This window comes from Monodon monoceros, unplaced genomic scaffold, assembly GCF_005190385.1.
Source record: "Monodon monoceros isolate NGI ecotype Baffin Bay Population unplaced genomic scaffold, NGI_Narwhal_1 Super_Scaffold_9, whole genome shotgun sequence".
Taxonomy (NCBI): Eukaryota; Metazoa; Chordata; class Mammalia; order Artiodactyla; family Monodontidae; genus Monodon; species Monodon monoceros.
In genome coordinates, this window is record NW_021703786.1 from 48,967,041 (window position 1) to 48,992,251 (window position 25,211).

General features: G+C 42.1%; 1 protein-coding gene across 5 annotated transcripts in view; it reads left to right on the forward strand.

Moving 5' to 3' along the window:
- The window catches only part of ZZEF1 (zinc finger ZZ-type and EF-hand domain containing 1), a 113,414-nt gene that overhangs the window by 2,346 nt on the left and 85,857 nt on the right, over nt 1-25,211 (forward strand). For 4 of the 5 annotated variants that reach the window (XM_029211287.1, XM_029211289.1, XM_029211290.1 and 1 more), the window contains exons 2-6: nt 14,480-14,624; nt 18,094-18,288; nt 19,792-19,963; nt 21,448-21,647; nt 23,311-23,521. In XM_029211287.1, coding sequence (XP_029067120.1) covers nt 14,480-14,624; nt 18,094-18,288; nt 19,792-19,963; nt 21,448-21,647; nt 23,311-23,521 — 923 coding nt within the window. Of the gene's footprint in view, nt 1-14,479; nt 14,625-18,093; nt 18,289-19,791; nt 19,964-20,443; nt 21,648-23,310; nt 23,522-25,211 lie in introns of those variants that run through there. The other variant, XM_029211291.1, reaches the window with a different exon arrangement.

The following is a 25,211-nucleotide window of genomic DNA, read 5'->3' on the forward strand; positions in this document are numbered from 1 at the left end:
AGGAGCAGAGGTGTTAGCAGTATTTCAGGCAGAGGGAGTCGAATACACAAGTCCCAAGTCCAGAGAATAGAGAATCAGAAAGAATGGTAGGATGTGTTATGGTTACAAAACTGCTTCAAGACAGAAAATCCAGTGCATCAGTGCTTTAAATGATAAAGAAGCTTTTTATGTAAAAGTCCACTTAGGCAGTCCAGGATTGATATGGCAGTTTCACAGTTATCAGGGACCTGACTCTGTCCATCTTCTTGTGCTCTCCTCCTCCACAGTCACCTTCCACTTAATGACCCAAATGACCCTGTTGCTGTTGCTTTGCACAACCAGCAGGAAAGGGAAAAGGAAGGAGAGGGCCACAAACCCATTTGGCCAAACCCAGTCACATGGCTACACTTAACTGCAAGGGAGGCTGGGAAAGATCCTTATTCCATGGCCATATATTCAGCTAAAAATCAGGATTTAATTACTGAGGAAGAGGAAAACAGATATTGGGTTACAATTTCATAGACTGCAGCAGGAGGAGAGCAAGGCTAGGAAGCAGGCAGGGACCAGATTGTAGAGCAGGTTCTCATCGGTGTATAGTATCTACTAGTGTAATGGTAAGAGTTTCCAAGTTGTACATGTTGGTTCTTCCGGCTCCTGTTGCCATCCATGTGTACCCAGCTGTCTTGCCTTCACATACCTGTGACCTCAGTTGCTTGAGGTGTTGTCCTAAAAAAATTCTTGAACTTGTACCAAAGACCAAAGTCTGAAACGTTGTCATTTTATAGTACAACACACCTTTTCTCTTGGTGGGTGTGGTCCATGGAGAAGGACTCTTTGATTTGCTCACAGGGAGCAATATTTAATTTAATTGACTCCTATGTAGAAGAGGAATTAGAGTTAAAATTAAATTCTTATTTGACATCAGAGATTAGAGATTAGATATTGTGCTCGTAATATGATAAAAGCTTCCAGAAAATCATGTAGACTTTGGAGCAGGAAAAAAGTGCTGAACATAGGATGATAGCAGATGCCTTGAATGTGGGAATTTAGTACGAATGGGTCTCATTATTATTATTTTTTTTTTTTTGCGGTACGCGGGCCTCTCACTCTTGTGGCCTCTCCCGTTGCGGAGCACAGGCTCCGGATGCGCAGGCTCAGCGGCCATGGCTCACGGGCCCAGCCGCTCCGCGGCATGTGGGATCCTCCCGGACCGGGGCACGAACCCGTGTCCCCTGCCTCGGCAGGCGGACTCTCAACCACTGCGCCACCAGGGAAGCCCTAGGTCTTATTTTATTAATTTTCTGTATTAGCTTTGGTGCCTACTTTGTGAAATTTGTTGGGTTGTAAAGTCAGAAGGAAGGACCATTTTCTTTTCTGAATTTTATTTTATTTATTTTTTATACAGCAGGTTCTTATTAGTTATCTGTGTTATACACATCAGTGTGTACATGTCAATCCCAATCTCCCAATTCATCCCACCACCGCCCCACCCCACCCCACCCCCCACCACTTTCCCCCCTTGGAGTCCATACATTTGTTCTCTACATCTGTGTCTCTGTTTCTGCCCTGCAAACTGATTCATCTGTACCATTTTTCTAGGTTCCACATATATGCATTAATATACGATATTTGTTTTTCTCTTTCTGACTTACTTCACTCTGTATGCCAGTCTCTAGATCCATCCATGTCTCTACAAATGACCCAATTTCATTCCTTCTTATGGCTGAGTAATATTCCATTGTATATATGTACCACATCTTTTTTTTTAAATAAATTTTTAAATTCTATTTTATTTATTTATTTTTGGCTGCGTTGGGTCTTCATTGCTGAGCACTGGCTTTCTCAGGTGGCGGCGAGCGGGGGTCCCTCTTTGTTGTGGTGCGCGGGTTTCTCATTGCGGTGGCTTCTCTTGTTGTGGAGCACAGGCTCTAGGCACGTGGGCTTCAGAAGTTGTGGCGCACAGGCTTAGTTGCTCCGCAGCATGTAGGATCTTCCCTGACCAGGGCTCGAACCTGTGTCCCCTGCATTGGCAGGCAGATTCTTAATCACTGCACCACCAGGGAAGTCCCCACATCTTTATCCATTCGTCTGTCAGTGGGTATTTAGGTTTCTTTCATGACCTGGCTATTGTAAATTGTGCTGCAGTGAACATTGGGGTGCATGTGTCTTTTTTTTTTAATTAATTAATTTATTTTTGGCTGCATTGGGTCTTCGTTGTTGGTTCTTCATTGCTGCACACAGGCTTTCTCAAGTTGCGGCGAGCGGGGGCTACTCTTCGTTGTGGTGCGTGGGCTTCTCATTGCAGTGGCTTCTCTTGTTGCAGAGCTCGGGCTTTAGGCGCGCGGGCTTCAGTAGTTGTGACACTCAGGCTCAGTAGTTGTGGCTTGCGGGCTCTAGAGCACAGGCTCAGTAGTTGTGGCGTACGGGCTTAGTTGGTCCGCGGCATGTGGGATCTTCCCGGACCAGGGCTTGAACCCATGTCCCCTGCATTGGCAGGCGGATTCTCAACCACTACGCCACCAGGGAAGTCCCACATGTGTCTTTTTGAATTATGGTTTTCTCAGGGTATATGCCCAGTAGTGGGATTGCTGGATCATATGGTAATTCTATTTTTAGTTTTTTAAGGAACCTCCATACTGTAGTTCTCCATAGTGGCTTTATCAATTTACATTCCCACGAACACTGCAAGAGGGCTCCCTTTTCTCCACACCCTCTCCAGCATTTGTTGTTTGTAGATTTTCTGATGATGCCCATTCTAACTGGTGTGAGGTGATACCTCATTGTAGTTTTGATTTCCATTTCTCTAATAATTAGTGATGTTGAGCAGCTTTTCATATGCTTCGTGGCCATCTGTATGTCTTCTTCAGAGAAATGTCTATTTAGGTCTTCTGCCCATTTTTGGATTGGGTTGTTTGTTTTTTTTAATATTGAACTGCTTGAGCTGTTTATATATTTTGGAGATAAATCCTTTGTCTGTTGATTCGTTTGCAAATATTTTCTCCCATTCTGAGGGTTGTCTTTTTGTCTTGTTTGTAGTTTCCTTTGCTTTGCAAAAGTTTTTAAGTTTCATTAGGTCCCATTTGTTTATTTTTATTTTTATTTCCATTACTCTAGGAAGTGGATCAAAAAAGATCTTGCTGTGATTTATGTCAAAGAGTGTTCTTCCTGTGTTTTCCTCTAAGAGTTTTATAGTGTCCGGTCTTACATTTAGGTCTCTAATCCATTTTGTATGGTGTTAGGGAGTGTTCTAATTTCATTCTTTTACATGTAGCTGTCCAATTTTCCCAGTGCCACTTATTGAAAAGGCTGTCTTTTGTCCGTTGTATATTCTTGCCTCCTTTATCAAAGAAAAGGTGACCATAGGTGTGTGGGTTTATCTCTGGGCTTTCTATCCTGCTCCATTGATCTATATTTCTGTTTGTGCCAGTACCATATTGTCTTGATTAGTGTAGCTTTGTGGTATAGTCTGAAGTTAGGGAGTCTGATTCCTCCAGCTCTGGTTTTTTCCCTCAAGACTGCTTTGGCTATTCAGGGGGTCTTTTGTGTCTCCATACGAATTTTAAGATTTTTTGTTCTAGTTCTGTAAAAAATGCCACTGGTAATTTGCTGGGATTGCACTGAATCTGTAGATTGCTTTGGGTAGTATAGTCATTTTCACAATATTGATTCTTCCAATCCAAGAACATGGTATATCTCTCCATCTGTTTGTGTCATCTTTGATTTCTTTCATCAGTGTCTTATAGTTTTCTGAGTACAGGTCTTTTACCTCCTTAGGTAGGTTTATTCCTAGGTATTTTATTCCTTTTGTTGCAGTGGTGAATGGGATTGTTTCCTTAATTTCTCTTTCTGATCTTTCGTTGTTAGTGTATAGGAATGCAAGAGATTTCTGTGCATTAATTTTGTATCCTGCAACTTTACCAAACTCATTGATTAGCTCTAGTAGTTTTCTGGTGGCATCTTTAGGATTTTCTATGTATAGTATCATGTCATCTGGAAACAGTGACCGTTTTACTTCTTCTTTCCAATTTGTATTCCTTTTATTTCTTTTTCTTCTCTGATTGCTGTGGCTAGGACTTCCAAAACTGTATTGAATAGTAGTGGCGAGAGTGGACGTCCTTGTCTTGTTTCTGATCTTAGAGGAAATGCTTTCAGTTTTTCACCATTGAGAATGATGTTTGCTGTGGGTTTGTCATATATGGCCTTTATTATGTTGAGGTAGGTTCCCTCTGTGCCCACTTTCTGGAGAGTTTTTATCATAAATGGGTATTGAATTTTGTCAAAAGCTTTTTCTGCATCTATTGAGATGATCATATGGGTTTTATTCTTCAATTTGTTAATATGGTGTATCACATTGATTGATCTGCATATACTGAAGAATCCTTGCATCCCTGGGGTAAATCCCACTTGATCATGGTGTATGATCCTTTTAATGTGTTGTTGGATTCTTTTTGCTAGTATTTTGTTGAGGATTTTTGCATCTATATTCATCAGTGATAGTGGTCTGTAATTTTCTTTTTTTGTAGTATCTTTGTCTGGTTTTGGTATCAGGGTGATGGTGGCCTCATAGAATGAGTTTGGGAGTGTTCCTTCCTCTGCAGTTTTTTGGAAGAGTTTGAGAAGGATGGGTGTTAGCTCTTCTCCAAATGTTTGATAGAATTCACCTGTGAAGCCATCTAGTCCTGGACTTTTGTTTGTTGGAAGATTTTTTTTTTTTTTTTGCGGTACGCGGGCCTCTCACTGCTGTGGCCTCTCCCGTTGTGGAACACAGATTCCGGACGCGCAGGCTCAGCGGCCGTGGCTCATGGGCGTAGCCGCTCTGCGGCATGTGGGATCTTCCCGGACCGGGGCACGAACCCATGTCCCCTGCATCTGCAGGCGGACTCTCAACCACTGCGCCACCAGGGAAGCCCTAGTTTGTTGGAAGATTTTTAATCACAGTTTCAATTTCATTACTTGTGATTGGTCTGTTCATATTTTCTGTTTCTTCCTGGTTCAGTCTTGGAAAGTTATACCTTTCTAAGAGTTTGTCCATTTAAGGAAGGACCATTTTTATTCATTTATTTACTGTCTTAGCACAGTCCCAGCTCATAGCCAGTGCTCAGTAGGTATTTTCCCCATGGAGCCCTCAGTTTGGTTTGACATATTGAATATGGTACAGTCCCCATTCTCCAACCTCATATTTTATGTTCAATCTGTAACCTTTTAATAAGATTTTTCTTCTCTTTTCTTTTTTTTTGCCACACCACACGGTTTGTGGGATTTTAGTTTCCTGACCAGGGATTGAACCTGGGCCCTCAGCAGTGAGAACGCAGAGTCCTAACCACTAGACCACCAGGGAATCCCCAAGAAGTTATTTCTTGACATTGGAGGAAACAGTTAAATACAGTTTTAGTGAAAACTTAAAAAGGTTCTTAGTCACTGTTGGGTTTAGAGGAAATTTGGAGAAGAATACCATCTTGGCATTATCATGTCGTAGTATTGATCAATTAATTTAGAATGGCTCTGAGCCCAAGAACTATGCAAATAGAATTATACAGATGTAATTCTGTACCCTGTCAAGACACAGTGCGAGAGACATGTGAATGTACCGTAACACGGAAGCAGGCTACAAGCATTGCTTACCCTCAGCTCAGAGCCTGTAGAGGCTCCCCACTGCTTGAGGGATCAAGTACATATTCCTCTGAATGAGTCGGAGCCCACAGGCAGCCTGTCTCCCTGTCTGACCTTATATACCTCTGTCCCCTGTGGGACACCTGCCTTGTCCTGTGTGTGAACCTTGCTTCTATGAGTTCTTCAAGATTCCCTGCCTTGGCACCATCACCTGGTCAGGACCAAGCCTTTCCTGTGGCATGATTCAGATGGCTTCTATATAATCGTATTTTCAGTCCTACCCGTGAGGCTCTTGTTTCCTGTTCAGTACAGGTCTTCTGGCACTTAGAGCACACTGTGTAGCCTTGCTCTGCCATGGGGCTCTGAGGCACTGCCTGCACTTCTCCAGCACACAGGAAGCCTTCAGTAAGCGTTGGCCATTGATAGTGATGAGGCAGTGCAGAAGAGGAAGATCCTGGGGGAATTGGAGGTTATTCTGGCTCTTTGTGCTTTGCTTTGGGGGGAGTGATGGTATTGGCTTTCTTTTGGAGAACTTCACAATCCGCGAGAGCTATGGAGGAAAGGTCATAGATCTGTTTTGCCTTTCCCTGATTTCCAGAATACCACTTCGTTATGGACTCTCTTGCTTTAGAAACTTCATTGGCTTCCCATTGCCTTCAGAATCAAATGTTAGTCTAACATTTAGGTCTTTATACCCTTCCACTCTTACCTCCCAGTGCTATTTAGCCAGCCGGGTCCATTTACTGTTTCCCATATATGAGGGGAATTTTGTCCTTTGCTCCCTTTCTCTCGCTTCAGCCCTTTGCTCCCTGCTAAGCCCTTTCCACTTTCAAGGACCACATAGAAGCATTTAACAGTAGCATGGGAGTTTGGGAAAGGCTTCACCAAACCAGAGGTTGAGAAGCTGAAAGAATTTGCCAGGCAAAGAAAGAAAGGGATATTCCATTTGAAAGGCACAGCATGTGGAAATATATTGAGGTGAGAGAAAGCAAAACTTGGGGAATGATGTTTCTTTGGGACCTGGTCTAGAGTCTGAGTTGGCTGGGACCTTTGTAGCCATTGCAGGCAGCCTGTCCCCCACCTGCCCCAGGATCACTTCTGTAACATCTTGGACAGTTAGCCTGTTAAAGGTATTAGCGAGTTTCTGATTTATTTACTTATTTAATTTTTACATTTTTTAAAATAAATTTATTTATTTATTTTATTTATTTTTGACCGCATTGGGTCTTTGTTGCTGTGCGCGGGCTTTCTCTAGTTGCGGCGAGTGGGGGCCACTCTTCGTTGTGCTGCACGGGCTTCTCATTGTGGTGGCTTCTCTTGTGGAGCCTGGACTCCAGGCACATGGGCCTCAGCAGCTGTGGTATGTCGGCTCAGTAGTTGTGGCTCATGGGCTCTAGAGCTCAGGCTCAGTAGTTGTGGCGCACGGGCTTAGTTGCGGCATGTGGGATACTTTCTGGACCAGGGCTCGAACCCGTGTCCCCTGCATTGGCAGGCTGACTCTTAACCACTGTGCCACCAGGGAAGTTCCGAGTTTGCCGATTTGTAAGTCTGCCTGTTCCACTGTTCTTTTTTAGACTGAGCGTGAGAATTGGGCCCTGGACTCAGCCCGCTTGTGGGCAAATCCTAGTTCCACCATCCTCAAGCAGTGTGACCTTGATTGACTTACATGACCACTCTGGGTCTCAGTTGCCTTAGCTATAAAATGAGCATAATAATAGTATCTACCTTATATAGTCAGTGTGAGGATTAAATGAATTCATGTAAAGCCCTTAGAACAGTATCTGGCACATGCTTAATGCTCAGTAAATGTTGCTGTTAGTGGTGTTATTCTCTATTGTTCTGTCTCTGCTCTAGGATTGTTTACTCCATCTTCTGTGACAGCCCTTCAGTAGTACTTCACTAGACATGGAATGTGAAACAGCCTTACAGATGAGTTAACTAAGGCCTTAAATGGATAAGTGACCCTTTCAGCCAACAGGTGGCAGAACTAGGACCAGACCTAGATCTTTTGACTTCTGATGGAGTGTGCTTCTCCAAGTTGAACCAGGGTGCAGCCTTTATATGTAAGCCTGGTGCATTGCATTCTGCTTGTCTGAGCCCACAGTTCTGGTCTGCGATGATTTTGGCTCATTCTCTATGTGTACTGTGGTCTTGATTCCAGTAGTGGTTAAGAAGGTTAGACAGGAATGGTCTGAGCCCGGCCCCATGCTGCCCTCGGGCCACGGCGAAGGGATGGAAATCTGTAGTCAGCCAGCCCACTTTTCTGTCTCTTGTCTGTGAGTTGTATCAATTATGGCCTCTAATTAGAATGTATTAATAGTTCTTTGCAGTTTACTAGGCATAGACTTATTCATGAAACCTTTGGACCCCCACAACAAGCTATGAAGGAAGGTTGGGTGGGAAGAGGAGTTGAGACTTAGAGAGGCCAAGAGTCTTGTCCCAGGTCTCACAGAAAGTAAGAGGTCCATGTGACACTGATCTCTTACCCACATTTCCCCTTAGTCTGTGTTATACTCTTTATCTCCCACATGCTCCCTAGCATAATGCCTGCACTTGGGAGCTGCCTGCATAGTTGTCATGTGGACGGCAGAGCACGTAGCGGGTGTGACAGGAAGAGACCTGGAGCAGGAGAGGAGGAGGAATACAGCAGATCAGTCCAGGTTGCTGTCTATGTGGAGACTCCATGGAAATTGGGGGTCTTGCTCTGTATGCAGAGAGGTGAAGGTAGACTTGCTTTACTTTGCACCATAAGGTTAGACCCAGTGTATCGAGTTGGGTCTGGGGCCCCATGTTCCAGGGCAGTGAGTTTCAGACTGTCCCTTCAGTGGGTTGGAAACCTATTTAGTCAGTGTTAACCTGCAAGTTAAAAAAAAAGAAAGAGTAGAATGGAATAGAAAAGATCAGGGTACATTATATCTGATAAGAAAAAGTACACTGTTTCACCAAACTTTTATACCAATTACATGTATACTGGCTCATGATATAAAATGTATGTCTTATAGTGGATCAGCTGATAAAAGTTGAGAGGCACTGCTCTGAGGTTTATTGTCAAATTGGAGGGATCTTGGAGGGGGCAGCCAGGATGGGAATGAGACCAAAAGCCATACCACATAGAGAACTGGCTGAAGGATGGAGGGTTTGAAGAAACTCGGAGGACCTGATCAGTGTTTCCACTGATCTGCAGGCTGTGTTGGGGTAGAAGGAACAGATGTGTTCTGAAGGGCCCCACAGGGTGGTAACATCAGGGATGGAGATTTCCATTTCTTATATAGAGAAGAGCATTGTTGCTGTCAGCTGGCCAGAAGACATGAGCTTCCCATCACCAATGTATGTCACAGAGGCACTGGAGAAGGGGTTCAGCAGTATAAAGGAACATATTTTAAGAGATTTGTAGGTCCATTCCAATATGGGAGCCTTTATAGATCTGGGAGGCTCGGCCCCCTCCACCCTTAGTCTTCTCCAGCAGCCTCATGGTACCCTTGCTGCGAGATCTGAGCTCTGTAGCCTGGTTGGCCAGGTTCTCTCTCTTCTGACCTCTGTGTGTCTCTTCATCCCCCGCCCCCGCCTCCTTTCCACACCGCAGGTAGGTTATAGTTCTCACGATCTGTGGTGCACTCTGTGTCTGTCCTCACACTCTGTCCCCTCTACCCAGGATGGCCTCCCTGTCTTCATATCCTTGCAAATTCCTAGTTATTCATTAAGGCTCAATTCAAGGGTCATTTTTCTGAGGGCCATTTCCCCCAAACGCCCCTACCCCTCCTGGGCTTCTGGCTTCTGGAGTGCTTCTGTTAGCTCATGGCATAGTGGTCGACAGTGTGGGGTCCCAGATCAGACCAGGATTGGAATCCAAGCTCCATCATTTACCAGTACTAACCATGTGACCTTGAACAAAATGCTTAACTTCTCTTTCCCTCTCTAGTAAAGCGATAGTACCGACGTTAGGGTTGTGGAAAATATGAGTTGATCCAGGTGAGGTACTTAGAACTCTGTCTGGTGCCTAGTAAATGCTTACTTAATAGTAAGTATCAGCTATTATAGTTATTTATGCTGTTACTTCTATATTATAATTATCACACCTATCACATTGCTGCTCTCGGTTTACGTATCTGTCTTCTTCTAGGCTGTAAGGATTTTGGAGAGCAAGGACTATGCCCTGAATCCCAATATGCACATACCCAACCATGGGTCAAGTATATATGGCTGCCTGTCGGATGGTGTTGAATAACTGCTAAGTAAATTGGCTTCTGTGAAACAAACTAGATGTTAAGTGTTAGATTTTACAACTTGTGCATTTCTTTAAGGACAATTCCTTTTTTTAAATTCTTTAATTATTTATTTTTGGCCGTGTTGGGTCTTTGTTGCTGCGTGCAGGCTTTCTCTAGTTGCGTTGAGCGGGGGCTATTCTTTGTTGTGGTGCGCGGGCTTCTCATTGTGGTGGTTTCTCTTGTTGCTGAGCACGGCTCTAGGCACCAGCTTCAGTAGTTGTGGCTCGTGGGCTCTAGAGCGCAGGCTCAGTAGTTGTGGTGCACGGGCTTAGTTGCTCCGCGGTATGTGGGATCTTCCTGGACCAGGGCTCAAACCCGTGTCCACTGCATTGTCGGGAGGATTCTTAACCACTGCACCACCAGGGAAGCCCATCTTTAAGGACAATTTCTGACTGTTAGGAAATTACTTATTTGTTTGGTGAAGCTGTTAGCAACGCTGTTCGGATATTTTTTCTCACCCGAACTGTCTTTATTTTGTTTGTTTGAAAATTCTCTTTATCATATCCATTAACTATTGACAGATCAACAGAGTCTGTTAAAAATAGCAGAATGTCACCGTTTGTATAGCCTTGCTTATATAGGATTTTTATCAGCCATAAACGGCAGGAGTTGTGTGGGAATTTGGGAACAAACAGCACTTGAGGTGCAGGTGGCACTCGAAGTGCAGAAGTTCTGGTAGGAGTAGGACTTGAGTACTATTTGAAATTTAGAGAGTGAGTCTCAGTTTTAAGGTTGATACTGAGTTAACATGGGCACAAGGTGCTGAGAGCAAATTTTACAGATGCAGGAAAGAGATGGATAAGAGAGGCGTTTTGAGCGCTTGGTCTCCGGACTGCAAGGAACCCCAGGTGTTATCTGGTCAAAGGAAGGAGGATGGAGTCGTGGTGAAGAACATGAGCTCTGGGGGCTTTGTAGTCGAATACTAGCTGTGTGACCTTGGGCAAGTTCTCCAACCTCTCTGTACAACTATAAAATGGGGAGGTTAAATAGTAAGGTCTTTTGCTGTTATAAGGAATAAATGATATGTACGCTGCTTAAAATTTAGCCAGTGCTCAATATTAATTCAGAGCTTCCCAAACCATCTGTCAGTCCCAATTTAATGGGTTACAGCTGTACTAATCCCCTCAGATGCTGAGTCATACAAATACTATTTTCTCACTATGCTGTAATGTGAAGGAGTTGGGAGGTAGCTGTTATCGGTACTGCGTATTCACATCCTGGGACCTCAGGGCAGACAGAGGTGTGCTTCTGCTCTACCTCCCTCCATATCCATTGGCTCTACTTTTTATATTGGGGTGGGCTTAAAATTTCTTAATATTTATAATTTCCTCTTTATTATTATAAAAGCAATATATGTAGATTGCTATATTACCACTATTAACATCTTGATGTTTATTCTTTCAGATATATCTATGTATCTATCTATATATATTTGGTACCAAAGTGGGAAGTGCATATTTGCTTTTTGTTCAAACTAACAGGAGATCATTCTCTAATATTCTTCTGTAGCCTAGTGTTTTCAGTTAGTGGTCTTCACTGTTCCATTAATTTCTGTTTAATTAATACCCAGGCCCCCCCAAAATGTATCCAGTTGTCCCACAAATCTCCCTTTATGGCTGATACATCCAGTGTACATAAGGTTTTATTTAGAGAGGTACTATTCATCCATCTGCTTCCCAGCTTCCAAAATTTTGTTGCTATTGTGACATCTCCTGTTCTCTTTGTCCTTATGGTTAAAAAAAAAAATCCCTTTATAATATTGTCTTAGTGGGATTTCATGAGGGAGCAGAGGTAAATGCATTTGTTTAGTATGACTTCTTTGAACACTCCTATTGGCTGGTTGTCTAGCTGTTGCTCTGAAGCCTTGAGGGATGAGGTGGGCATTCCTTCTAGAGCTTCCTAATCCATCTTTATACCCCACTAACAGCAGACACATCCATCTTTTTTTATTTTGATGAAGCATAAGTATTTTACTAATTTTATAAAATATTGATCTCATTTTATTTATTTATTGAATTTTATTTGTTTCTATACAGCAGGTTATTTATTTATTTAATTGGAGTACAGTTGCTTTAAAATGTTGTGTTAGTTTCTGCTGCACAGTGAAGTGAATCAGCTATATGCATACGCACATCCCCTGCCTCTTGCACCTCCGTTCCCCGCCCTGCCTCCATCCCACCCAACTAGGCCATCACATAGCACCGAGCTGAACTCCCTGTTATACAGCAGGTTCCCACTAGCTATCTGTTCTACACATGGCAGTGTATTTATGTCAAACCTAATCTCCCAATTCATCCCACCCTCCCCTTCCCCACCATGTCCAAACGTCCGTTCTCTACGTCTGCATCTCTGCTCCTGCCCTGCAAGTAGGTTCATCTGTACCATTTTTCTAGATTCCACACATATGCGTTAATATACGATATTTGTTTTTCTTTCTGACTTCACTCTGTATGACAGACTCTAGGTCCATCCGCATCTCTACGAATGACCCAATTTCATTTCTTTTTATGGCTGAGTAATATTCCATTATATATGTACCACATCTTCTTTATCCATTCATCCAGACACGTCCATCTTTATGATGAGCTTTTCCCTCTAGCTTCTATCTAATGACCTTAACTGCTCCTTCCTGTTACAACCCATCAGGTATTTGAAGAGGAGTCTATTACTCCCAGTCATCTTTCCCCCTCACTGAAGATTCCATGGTCCTTCAGCTCTTCTCACAGCGCAATTTCTAGTCTTCTCTTCATCAGGATCTCTTTCCTCTGATCTCTTCTGTTTCATTTACTTTGGGTGTGTGACTTCCCAGCTAAGCTTAGCTTTCCTGATTGGGTCTAATCAGAAAAGAACAGGACGGTATCTTCCCTCCTTCTGAGCATTATGCCTTCATTAGTGCAGCCTTTGATAACTTTTTGGATTAATGTAGCCTGTTAACTCTTTGGATAATCCCCCAAAAGAAGTAGAGGCAAAAAGAATGGTATAATGTCTCTCTTTTTTTTAAACAAATTTATTTATTTTATTTATTTGTATTTTTGGCTGCACTGGGTCTTCATTGCTGTGCACGGGCTACCTCTAGTTGCAGAGGGCGGGGGCCACTCTTTGCCACGGTGCGTGGGCTTCTCGCTGTGGTTGCTTCTCTTGTTGCAGAGCACAGGCTCTAGGCACGTGGGCTTCAGTAGTTGTGGCACGCAGGCTTTGGTAGCTGTGGCTCACGGGCTCTAGAGCGCAGCCTCAGTAGTTGTGGTGCACGGGCTTAGTTGCTTCACGGCATGTGGGATCTTCCTGGACCAGGACTCGAACCCATGTCCCCTGCATTGGCAGGTGGATTCTTAACCACTGCGCCACCAGGGAAGCCCCAATCTTTTTTTTTTTTATTGGAGTATAATTGTTTTACAATGTTGCGTTAGTTTCTGCTGTAGAACAAAGTGAATAAGCTATATGTATACACATATCCCCTCCCTCTCGAGCCTCCCTCCCACCCGCCTCCCCAAGAATGCTGTAATCTTTCTCCCACATTCTACCTCTAAACTCTGTCCCCCTTCCTGCATTTATGTCCATGGTTTTTGGACCCAAACACAGGAATTTGCATATGTTCCTATTAAACACTGCATTGTTCAGAGGTCTGTGATGGAAATAGGGGTATTTGTGTCAGTCATGAATCATCAGTGGGACATTTCCATTTTTCTTGGAGGGGGGAAGTAAGGAAAGAGGGCAGGAGTTTTAAGAAAGAGAGGATTACTTAGAAAGGAGGTAGAAGACTCCTAAAGTATTTCATGGTGAGGGATGTTTGTGAGTGAGTGTATCTGCAGGAAGAAAGAAGCCCCTGATGAAGGAGGGCTTGAGATCTGGGGAGAGGGGCAGCTGCTGGGTGAGGAAAGTCTTCAGGATGTGAGAGAGGGTCAGGGACACAAGAGGAGGTAACAGTGCAGATTAGAAAGGAGAAGAGGACCACTTTGCACTGCTCCTGTGCTTTCACTATACTGGGCTCTGTGCCAATGTTACTTAATCCAGGCAGCAGTCTGTGAGTTTGGTAATATTTGCTCCATTGTTCAGATCAAGAAGCTGAGGCTTACGGAGGCAAAGAAATGTGTGTAAAGTCACATGGACAGTTAGTGACAGAGCAGGATTCAAGCCAAATCCCATGCTGTACCCGGTTCCCCAGATGACCCAACATGAACAGGGAGCAAATTAGATTATGGTTAAAGGTTAGTGAAAACAGGGCTATGAAATAGATAAACCAAGTTAGCTCTCATGTCCAAAGAGCGTTTAAAAGAAAAAGCCCAGATAAACGTGAGGTGCTACCCTAAGCCAATGCTTTGTTTTTGGCACTTTGTAACCAGTTGAACATTTTTGCAGTAGTTGCTTTCTTCTGAAATTATTTGGGGGAAGGGGGCTTACTCTCTTGAAAGATGAGATGATGAAATTGTGCGTACATGTAGCAGTACTTATACACACATTCTGCAGAGCATAGTGAGTTACTATCCTGAATGTATTTGTTCTTTGAATGATGTATAGGAACTCTTTCCACAACAACAATAACAACCAAAATCACTGGTCTTGGGAAGTGTCAAAAAAATTATTCAGGATTTGGAACAGACCTGATTTTTTTGCATCTCTTCTTTTAGGCCTTTGCCCAGTTTGACGCCGAGGGTGATGGTACTGTTGATGCTGAGAACATGTTGGAGGCTCTCAAGAATTCCAGTGGAGCTAATCTTCAAGGGGAGCTGAGCCATATCATCAGACAGCTGCAAGCCTGTTCTCTTGTTCCAGGTAAGGCTGTCATCTGAGTGCTGAATGCTGAGGAACGCTCTCTTAAAGCCCAAATGAACTTTGCTATAATGTGGGTTGTAATCAGGCAAACTTGTGGGCACCATGAAATAAATGTGCTTCTCTGATAGTCGTCATTAAGCTCGTGGTCTGAATTAGTGTTCAGTATAATCATTTCTCTTGCTTCCCAGTACAGCGTTGGTTGAGCAGTTCTACCATGTTTTTATGAACTTTTGTCATGAGACTGCCTTCCTTAGTGAATCTCTTTATTTCAGTCTCTCAAGAAGCCTTCCTTGGCCCCAACTGTATGTTCTCTTAGCATCCTGCATTTGTTTTTTGCAACATATTACTGTTGTAATTAATTAATTATTACTCACTTATTTGTATATGTCTGTCTTCACTCTTATCCTGTGAGCTCCACGAGGGCAGGGAGCCTTCTCTTTTATTTCTGTTGTGTCCTCACATTTAGTACAATTTTTGGCACATGGTAGGCACCCAGTGTTTTTTTTAGAAAGCTATCACTCAGAAATTTAAGTAAGAATAAAAATAGCTTAAAATTAAGCAATACTTCTACATTATACCTATGAAAAAATTTTGTCTATGTTTTTGATGGTTTCTTTGGGGGACTCAGAAACAGAATCAAAATAATATTACCTTTTTTTTTTTTCTAGTGAGAAAACAATTGAGTTTGAAAGGGAAAAAAAACCTTGGCATATCATCTTTTTGGTTCAGTTTATCTTATCCAAGAGCTTTTCCTGCTCTGTGTACTTAGAGTCATAATACTTAGTATAGAGCCTGAGCTCCAGCAGCAAGGAGGCAGATAGACTTGTTGGATACCTGAATGTGACTGATTGTCCTTGACCTCTCTGACTTCCTGCTGAGGATCTATTGAGCTAGGGAAGGATGGTTTCTGTATCTCAATGAAGAATGCCTATTTCCACTCTTCCTCAAATTGTCTTTAATTGCGTAATTTTTATAGAGCATTATAGGTAACCTGTACATGTTAAATTTCTCCTATTCTCATGGCAGTTAAAATTATGCTTTGAATTATGCATAACTAACTTACATCTTGGCATTTACGTATTACTCCCACCTCTGTGTTACCAGCATGTGGATAGCATCAGGAGTTTATTTGAACACTTCAAAGAGATGTTTTGGGAGGAGAGGAGAGGAGTGGAGACCAGGGGATCCACCAATAGTTAGTGCACCATTGCCCTGGGTGACCTTGAGGAGAGGGGGAGATTAGGTTAGAAAAGCTGGGGGTCCAGATCCCAAGGTTCTTACCTTATTAGCAGGGTTGTGAGTTAGGACTTTCTTTCTTTCTTTCTTTTGTTTAATTACAACACTGAAGGTAGCGCTACTTTATTTTTTAAAAATTATTTATTTATTTATTATTTCATTTATTTATTTTGGCTGCGCCGGGTTTTAGTTGCGGCATGCGGACTCTTCGTTGTGGCATGCATGCGGGATCTAGTTCCCCAACCAGGGATGGAACCCAGGCCCCCTGCATTAGGAGCTCAGAGTCTTACCCACTGGATCACCGGGGAAATCCCAATGAGTTAGGACTTTCTACTCAAAATTTTTATCAACAGCCAACTTAAAAGAGTTGTTTTTCACAGTCCTAGGCTGAACCTTGGTGAGCTGACCTCACCTCTTTGGTGGGATCCTAGTTCCCTGGTCCCTCTGCCTAACCCAGACTGACACTTATTCCTTTTGTTTCTCTTTGTATGGGTGCTGAATGTTTAAAAGAGAGACAGTCCCTTTACCGGGACTGTTTCAGCATATGACAAAAGTTTTCCCATTACAAGCATCACACGGATTCTGAGATCAGTGCAGCATCAGCAGCGTCATCATGTGAGGTTTGGGTATTACTGTGGGCCTCTGCTTAGGAAAGAACTGTAAGAGGAGAGGCAAGGGATGGCATCAACTTCTGCGGCTTGGGAAATCAAACCAGTGTCTCTGGGTTTTGTGTAGGGGGCAGAATCAAATGGGCTGCTTCAAGGGCACAGTTTCTCTGCAATCTTATGTTTATCTTTAAAAATCAATGCAGGGCTTCCCTGGTGGCGCAGTGGTTGAGAGTCTGCCTGCCGATGCAGGGGACACAGGTTCGTGCCCCGGTCTGGGAAGATCCCACATGCTGCAGAGCGGCTGGGCCCATGAGCCATGGCCACTGAGCCTGCGCGTCCGGAGCCTGTGCTCCGCAATGGGAGAGGCCACAACAGTGAGAGGCCCGCATACCGCAAAAAGAAAAAAAAAATCAAAGCAAAGTTTCCTTCTGCTCTCATATAATGTTTCTGTTTCACACTTAAAAGTAGTTTCTCCTGCAGACTTCTGGAGTCCTGCTCTAGGTGCTGCTTATTACGTGGGTGTGTTCAGTTTGTGACAGTTTATCAAATGATACAATTATAATATACTTTTGTTTTAATTAGAAAACAAAACGAAAAGAAAAACAAATCCTCCCCAAATCTACAAGCATATCTGAGCTCCAGGAAAAGCTGCCATGTTTATTCTCTCTTCACTTAACCGCCTGGGTTATGTGCACCTCAGTTCAAAGCATACTATTGTAGGTTATGTGGAACCATGAAAGGATTTTGAAGAGGGTAGACATGGCCTGTTTTGTGTTTTTGTAAGATCACTCAAGTTAATGTCAGACAAAATGCAGCCAGGGGAGCCGCTTAGGATATCTGGGGAGGTTTATGAGTGGTGGTGTTGAGGCCAGAGCCTGGGCAGTGGCCAGAGGGATGGACAGATGGGGGAGACTCCAGAGGAGCCACACTGGAGAGAAAAAACTGGAATGGTGGAAGGAGCACTTGGAGGCAGTGCGAGGAGCTACTTCCGGTCCTACCCCTTTTTTGTTGTCTTGGTCTGTCACCTGAGCCTCGTTTTCCTCAGTTGTAAGAGGAGGATACCAGTATCTTCGGTGCCTTCTCTCCCCCACCCTCCACCCCCCCACCTTATTGTGGGGACCAAAAGAGGTGCTGTGTGTGGAAGGACCTTAAAAACTATAAGATGCCATCGGGAATTGTGGTCAGGGCAGTGGTTATATTTTCATTATTGTGGTTTTTTGTAGCTTAGTATAAAAGCAGTTATGCCTTTACTCTCTAACGTGATAAACTTTATTCCTAGCCCACATTCTACATGCAAAACTTCTTTAAAAATTTCAAGTTAGTATTTAGGTTTATAAATTAAACTTATAAAAATTTGAAGCTTGGAATGAAACAAATAACCACTATTCTGAGTCTTCTAAAGTTTCTGTTAAACTACAATGAAGTTAATTTTTAAATTGAGATTACCACTGATTCACTTCTTAAAAGCCTTTTTAGATTTTTCAGTGATTAAAGCTGAAACTATCAGTGAGGATTCTTACCGGCTGCTTTTAATTCAGCTAATTCAGAGAGGCCGCCAGGCAGGGGATGTGGAAACTACTGTGGTGGGTTCCCAAAAACACCAAAGATGGATTTTGTCTGTTTAGGTTTCATAGACATATTTTCAGAGTCCAAGGAGGGCCTGGATGTTCACTCGTCAATGATCCTGCGCTTCCTGCATCGCAACCGGCTCTCTAGCACCGTCATCCCCTACCCGATGTTGGACCACTGCAATAACATGAGCACCATGAGGGCTTCTGTTCTGAAGGACTCTCTGGATCAACTGGTACAAAAAGAAAAGGGTACGTGTGCAGGGGTGGGGGTGTTCTTGAGAAGGCGTGATCATCGTTTCTTCCAAGTGTGGTATTTATTGATAGGACGAGCCAACACTTCTCCCTGCTTTTATTTCTGAAAATGTAATAGTGACCAGTTTGTAGCACAAGAATGAAGACCTGCTCTGCCTTTCCCCTCCCCCTCTCCTTCCCTTCCCCCTCCCCCTCTTCATAACCCCAAGTCTCTGCTCAGATGTGACTTCAGGAAGGCCTTTTCTCATTGCTCTTATCTAACTAATGCCCCCACCCCTGACACTCCCCACCTTTTGGTTACTATCCCCTTTGCAGGTTTAATAGTCTGAATGGCACTTATCATCATCTGAGGTTGTAGCATTAGTATTTACTTGCGTTTTTGTCTGTCTGTTCGCTTCATTATCCTTGGCACCTGGAGCTATGCCTGCCGCGTAGTAGGTACTCTGTGAATAGTTGTTAAGTAAATGAGGGAAGCCACTACAGACTTAGTGACCACAACAAAAGTTGATACTGGGAATTGGCAGGTCCGTGGAACATAATAAGAGTCCAGAAATAGACCCAAATACATGTGGGAATATAGTACCAGGTATAGTTAGCATTACACGTCAGGTTGGAAAGGTGAATTAGCAAACAAGTTGGGTTAGGGAACTGGTTAGCCATTTGCAGAAAAAAATAAAACAAGATTCTTAACCCACTGTATTCATGAAAATAAATTGCAGATGGATTAAAAAGTCCAACCAAAAAGAAAGCTATAAGAGCTAAAAACCCTGACATGGGAAAACCTTTCTGAGCAGGACATGAAACTCAAAAACTACAAAAGAAAAGATTAATAAGTTAGACTGTATGCAAATTTAAATTTCTGTACAGCAAAAAATATAAGCAGAGTCAAAAGACAAATGACATTTTAGGGAACAAAAGTATATTTTGTAACATTGTGACAGACTCAATTTTTTTTTTTACTAACTCTCACCTTGGGCAATTACTTAATTACCTTAGTTTCCTCATCTCTAAAATGAATTAATACATAAAAATGTGTAGAAAAGTGCCTGGTTCACAGTAAACAGTCAGTAAATATTACTTACTATGTATGTGTATATATACATTACATAATGTACATAAAATATATTAATTGATAAGAAGACTTGTGACCCAGTAACAAAAATAGATGAAGGCAGGACCAGGCCATACTCAGAAACACAAGTGGCTTACAAACAAGTGGCTTAAAAAAATCTCACTCATAATTAAAGAAATGTAAATTCAAACTATAAGACATCATATTCATCTCTTGGGTGGTTTTGCAGATATATCAGTGGATTTGTGTTGTACTACAGTCAGCTCATGGAGCAGTCCTTCTGCTTTACATGTGTTCTCCAATTTGGAAGGAGATTTTATTTTTCTAGGGCCAAAGTGCCAAGCATATTTCTGCTAGATATTTTAAATGATCTTTTTAAAGATTCATTGTGAAAGAGATGTTATGATAATATCTGCTTTTTCTTGCAGAGAGCCCTGGAGATCTAACCAGAAGTCCAGAGATGGACAAACTCAAGTCAGTAGCAAAGTGCTACGCTTATATAGAAACATCCTCCAACCCTGCAGACATTGACAAGATGACAAATGGAGAAACGTCATCATACTGGCAGTCAGATGGCAGTGCCCGCTCACACTGGATTCGGTGGGTGCTGTAATACCAATTCTTGAGTGAAAGTCCAAGAAAAATTACCCACTTTCTCTCTCTTATCCCAACAATGTGTTAAAAAATTATTTTTTAAAATTTTAGAATATTTTCTACTTAACTGGCTAGTGTTTTTCTTCTTGTGACTATCTGGAAAGATGCTTTAAGAATCAAGTTAGGGCTTCCCTGATGGCGCAGTGGTTAAGAATCCACCTGCCAATGCAGGGGACACGGGTTCGAGCCCTGGTCCGGGAAGATCCCACATGCCACGGAGCAACTAGGCCTGTGCGCCACAACTACTGAGCCTGCTCTCTAGAGCCCGCGAGCCACAACTACTGAGCCCACGTGCCACAACTACTGAAGCCTGCGCACCTAGAGCTCATGCTCCATAACAAGAGAAGCCACTGCAATGAGAAGCCTGCGCACCACAACAAAGAGTAGCCCCCGCTCGCTGCAACTAGAAGCCACTGCAACCAGAAAGCCCGCACGCAGCAATGAAGACCCAATGCAGCCAAAAATAAATAAATAAATGAAAATAAATGTATGAAAAATTATTAAAAAAGAAAAGAATCAAGTTAAAGGAATCATGTAAAATTTTCTAACCTGCTTCATATATTCATAAATATGGATAATTACTTGGTATTTTAAGGGAGAAAATTAGCATTTGACTAATATTTTATGATATGGATTTCAGATCTTTTTCACTAGGTTTTCAGGAAGATTAATATCACAAGGGACAAGTACTTTTCTTATATCTGATGTGATTTTACTTCTCAAGATTTTTTCTGCACATTTAAAAAATTGTGTACAACTAAGTTGGCCAGTTTAGTAGAGAAAGAGGGAACAGGGGTGGTCAGAAATCCTGGAGTGGAATTTTTTTTCCCCCACCCCCACACAGCACGTGGGGGGATCTTAGTTCCCTGACCAGGGATCGAGCCTGTACCCCCTGCAGTGGAAGCACGGAGTCCTAACCACTGAACCGCCAGGGAACTCCCCCACTGGAGTGGAATAGATGACAGTAAACTATGATGAAGCTGCTATCTAAAATTTCACCTGTCCCTTCAGAAAATGGGCTGATTTCAGCTGGTGGAAATAGAAATAATTACCTTGTTTTCTCATAGAGGATAAATATGCTCTTTAGCCATCTATACATGAGGGAATATACCCAGTTCTTTGCATGCAGTTTAGAAATTTGCTTCTTGCCAGGTAAAGGGATTTTGTTAGGCTGTTCATATTGTACTTTCCTGCTTGTGTTAGTAGCTTAAAAAGAAATAGAAGATTGATCTTGAACTGAAAGGAATTTTAGAAACTTGGGAAAGTCATAGGGACTTTGAAACTAACAGCCAGCATTTCAAGTTAGTTGCTTTTAGGGGAATCAGTCTTGGGGTGTATCACACGTAAGATCTTAAGAGATGGGACTTGTGGGCCCTGCCAGTTCTCAACCTGTATAAACACTTGTAGTTTCTGCTCTCCGTGTTTTCCAGTTTAAAAATGAAGCCAGATGTTGTGCTTAGGCACCTGTCCATTGCAGTGGCTGCCACTGACCAGAGCTACATGCCGCAGCAGGTGACTGTAGCTGTGGGGAGGAGTGCCAGCGATCTTCAGGAAGTCCGCGACGTGCACATTCCCAGCAATGTCACTGGCTATGTGACACTGCTGGAAAATGCCAACATCAGTCAGCTCTGTGAGTCAACCAAGATACGTCTTGCCCTTCTAACTAAGGGGATTGGGAGGGGAGGAAGAAGTCATGTTTTTTGGCGGGAAGACCTCTGAAGTAGAAAAACTGTTTGCTTTTCTCTGGAGATCTGATTTGCTTCTCATCATATACATGAAAGTGGTCATTATTTCACCTATTCAGTGTTTTTAAAAGTTATAGAAAAGCAGTAAAGCCTATTTTAATTAAAAATATTTTATTTTTGTTTTCTTATTAGAAAATTAGAAATATTTAGATAAAAATTATTCAAAATCCCACTACCCAGGGATTGTCGCTGTGAATCCGTTGGTATGGATCCTTCCAGACCTTTTCTTATATTTCTGTGTGTGTGTGTATGTCTGTGTGTATAAATACACACACATGCACATATATATATACACATTTTAAAAAATAAAAGATAGGTTTGCATATATATATATTTACATATATCTATACATGTCTTTTTACAAAAAATAGTGATATTTTGTACACGTTCTTTTGTAACTTTTTAATGTGTTGTCTTATCATATATTCATGCACACCTTTATTTAGTGTTGTAAGAATATGCCTTAATTTTAACAAGCCTTTTATTCTTGGACATTTAGGTTGTTTCCATTTTTATACTATTATAACCTTGCTTCACACATAGCATTTTGGAAATAATCACAATTCTGTGATTTCTTTCCAGGCTTATTTCATTCAGGGAGCCGGAATGCTTCATGTTTTGTCTCATTTCTTCTAATGCTTTCCTGGGCCAAAAGAAGTATTCTTACTTTGCTCAAAGGAACTGAGGCCTGGGGAGGTAGAGTCTTTGTGTCTCACCCCTGGGCAAAGACGTAGTTAAGCTTGTGGAGTAGAAGCTTCCTGTCTTATACTGTGGTGGTCTTTTCTCTAAATTGTGTCCTTTTAAACTTCTCACCTCCTTTCCAACCCAAATAAGATATTATGACAGCTCTTAAAAGTGAGTCATGCCTATGCCATTTATCTGGACTTGATAATTAAAAAGAAATTCTCACAACTGCTATGAGCCAGCTGCTGTTTCATAACAACATCCAAATTTCGGAACTCTAGGACAAGTTTTTAGACATTTTCTTACCGTGTATTTAATCAGGATTTTAAAAATGCACTTTGTGTTAATTATCAGAACTCATAAATGCCTATGAAGCTTTGTGATATATAGATTTAAGCCACCCTTAGTTTTACACATGATTCTTTTGACTCCTTAGATTGGTCAATGCTTTTTTTTTTTTTTTTTTTTTTTTTTTTTGGCGGTACGCGGGCCTCTCACTGTTGTGGCCTCTCCCGTTGCGGAGCACAGGCTCTGGACGCACAGGCTCAGCAGCCATGGCTCACAGGCCCAGCCGCTCTGCGGCATGTGGGATCTTCCCAGACCGGGGCACAAACCCGTGTCCCCTGCATCGGCAGGCGGACTCTCAACCACTGCGCCACCAGGGAAGCCTGGTCAATGCTTTTTTGACAAATTTATTATGTATACTAGTTCCATTGCACACATCATTTATTTCTGGCATCAAAGTATATCTTCAGAATTTTCTTTTCAAAATGTGAATTACTATCTTGCTTTTAGTTGGAAGCCTAGAATTTGCTGAACTGAAGAAGTTAATCCAATACTGAATTTGTTGTTTGCGCTTGACAGATGTCCAGATTAACATAAAGCGTTGTCTTAGTGATGGATGTGACACTAGAATTCATGGTCTGAGGGCTGTTGGCTTTCAGAGAGTCAAGAAGTCTGGGGTCTCAGTCTCAGATGCTTCTGCAATATGGTATTGGTCTCTGCTGACATCTCTGGTGACGGCTTCCATGGAGACAAATCCTGCCTTTGTCCAAACAGTGCTACGCAACACTCAGTAAGTCGCTCTGCTTTCCAGGCTTGTCACGGGGTGCTCATTCTCTAACCCTTTAGGGCAAGTCACTGAGCAGCCTTTGATCATCGAGACTCAGTCAGCAGCTGGGCCCCAGGTGCCCTGTTGTTTCCTGTTTGTGCCTTCAGCTCCTATCTTGTGAGGGGGTCCCACATGCCATTCCTCTTCCTTATCCACTGGGGAACAATTGTTCATATTACATAGCAATTTATATGGGATAAAACACCTTCAGATGCTATATATTATTTACCTACTTATGTCGTAAAATGTATCTGTAAAAATTATCCCTGTTTTATAGACAAGGATACGGTGACCTTCCCTGAGGTGTATGACCAGGCAGTGATGGATCAGTTTGAATCTAGGTCTTTGGACCTAGGCCCTAGGTTGAAAGCTCTTTTCACTAAAGAGTCAGATCTTTTCAAGGACACCAAATTAATTTATTTTTAAATGTAGAGTACCTTTGAAAATTTTCTTCTAAAAGCTGTTAGGGCAAAAAGACTCAGTTGTAATATATAAGGCAAAGCAACTAGCTTCAGTCGCAATGAAGTATTAGTATTATATGTAAGTTTAATAACTGATAATAGGCACTCAGTGCAGGCTATCAAAATATCAGATAAAAGAGAGAGCTAATATTTTGTTCTGTAGATGTCTTTTGAGATTTGTTATTGCTATTAAATAAAACTCTTCAGCAAATAATACTGCTGGCAGTGCTAGATCTGAAGGGTAATATTTGGCCAGACTCCTTTCTTCCTGCCTGTTTTAAAATTTAAAAAATAAAAAAAATTTCAAACTTAGAGAAATATTGCAAATTCGATGCAAAAAGAAAAAGTAGCTTCTTCCCGAGCCAGTTCAGAGTAATTTGCTAACCTGATGCCCCATGGCTCCTGAATATTTTATTTAGTATGTATTTCCTGCAAATGAGAACATGCTGTTACAACCATCAAAATCAGGAAATTAACATTGATATACATTACTACCATCTAATTCTCAGATCCCGTTCAAGTTCTGCTAGTTGTCTCGGTAATGTCCTTTATAGCAAAAGGATCCAGTCCAGAATCATACTTGGTATTTCATTGTCATGTCTCTGTAGTTTCCTTCAATAAGGAACAATTCCTCTGTCTTTCCTTGACTTTTAAGACTTTGACACTTTTGAAAATTATAGGTCAGTTATTTTGAAGAGCGTCGTTCAGTTTTGGTTTATCTGAAGTTTCATCATGATTAAGATTAGATTTTGTACCTTTGGCAGGAATATCATGGAAGTGATGATGGGTTCTCATTGCATCCCATCAGCGACACACAGCTTCAGATTGTCCTATTACTAGTTTGGTGATGTTAACTTCGACCCTTTGATGAAAGTGGTGTCTGCCAGACTTTTCCAGTGTAAAAGAATTCTTTTCCCTTTGTAATTAATAAATATTTTGTGAGGAGGTACTTTGAGACTGTGTAAATATCCCATTCCTCATCAAGCTTTGTATTGGTGTGACTCAAGATTCCTGTTGTATTCCCTGAGTTATAATCCATCACAGTTTTGACGATCAGATTGGCCCAGATTTGGCCGATGGGAACCCCTTCAGTCTGGTTCATATGTCCTTTTGATATGTCCTCATCTTCTTGGAACACTTCCTTACAACAAGATATTCCAGGCTTATCTTGAATGTTCCCTGCCATAGTCCTA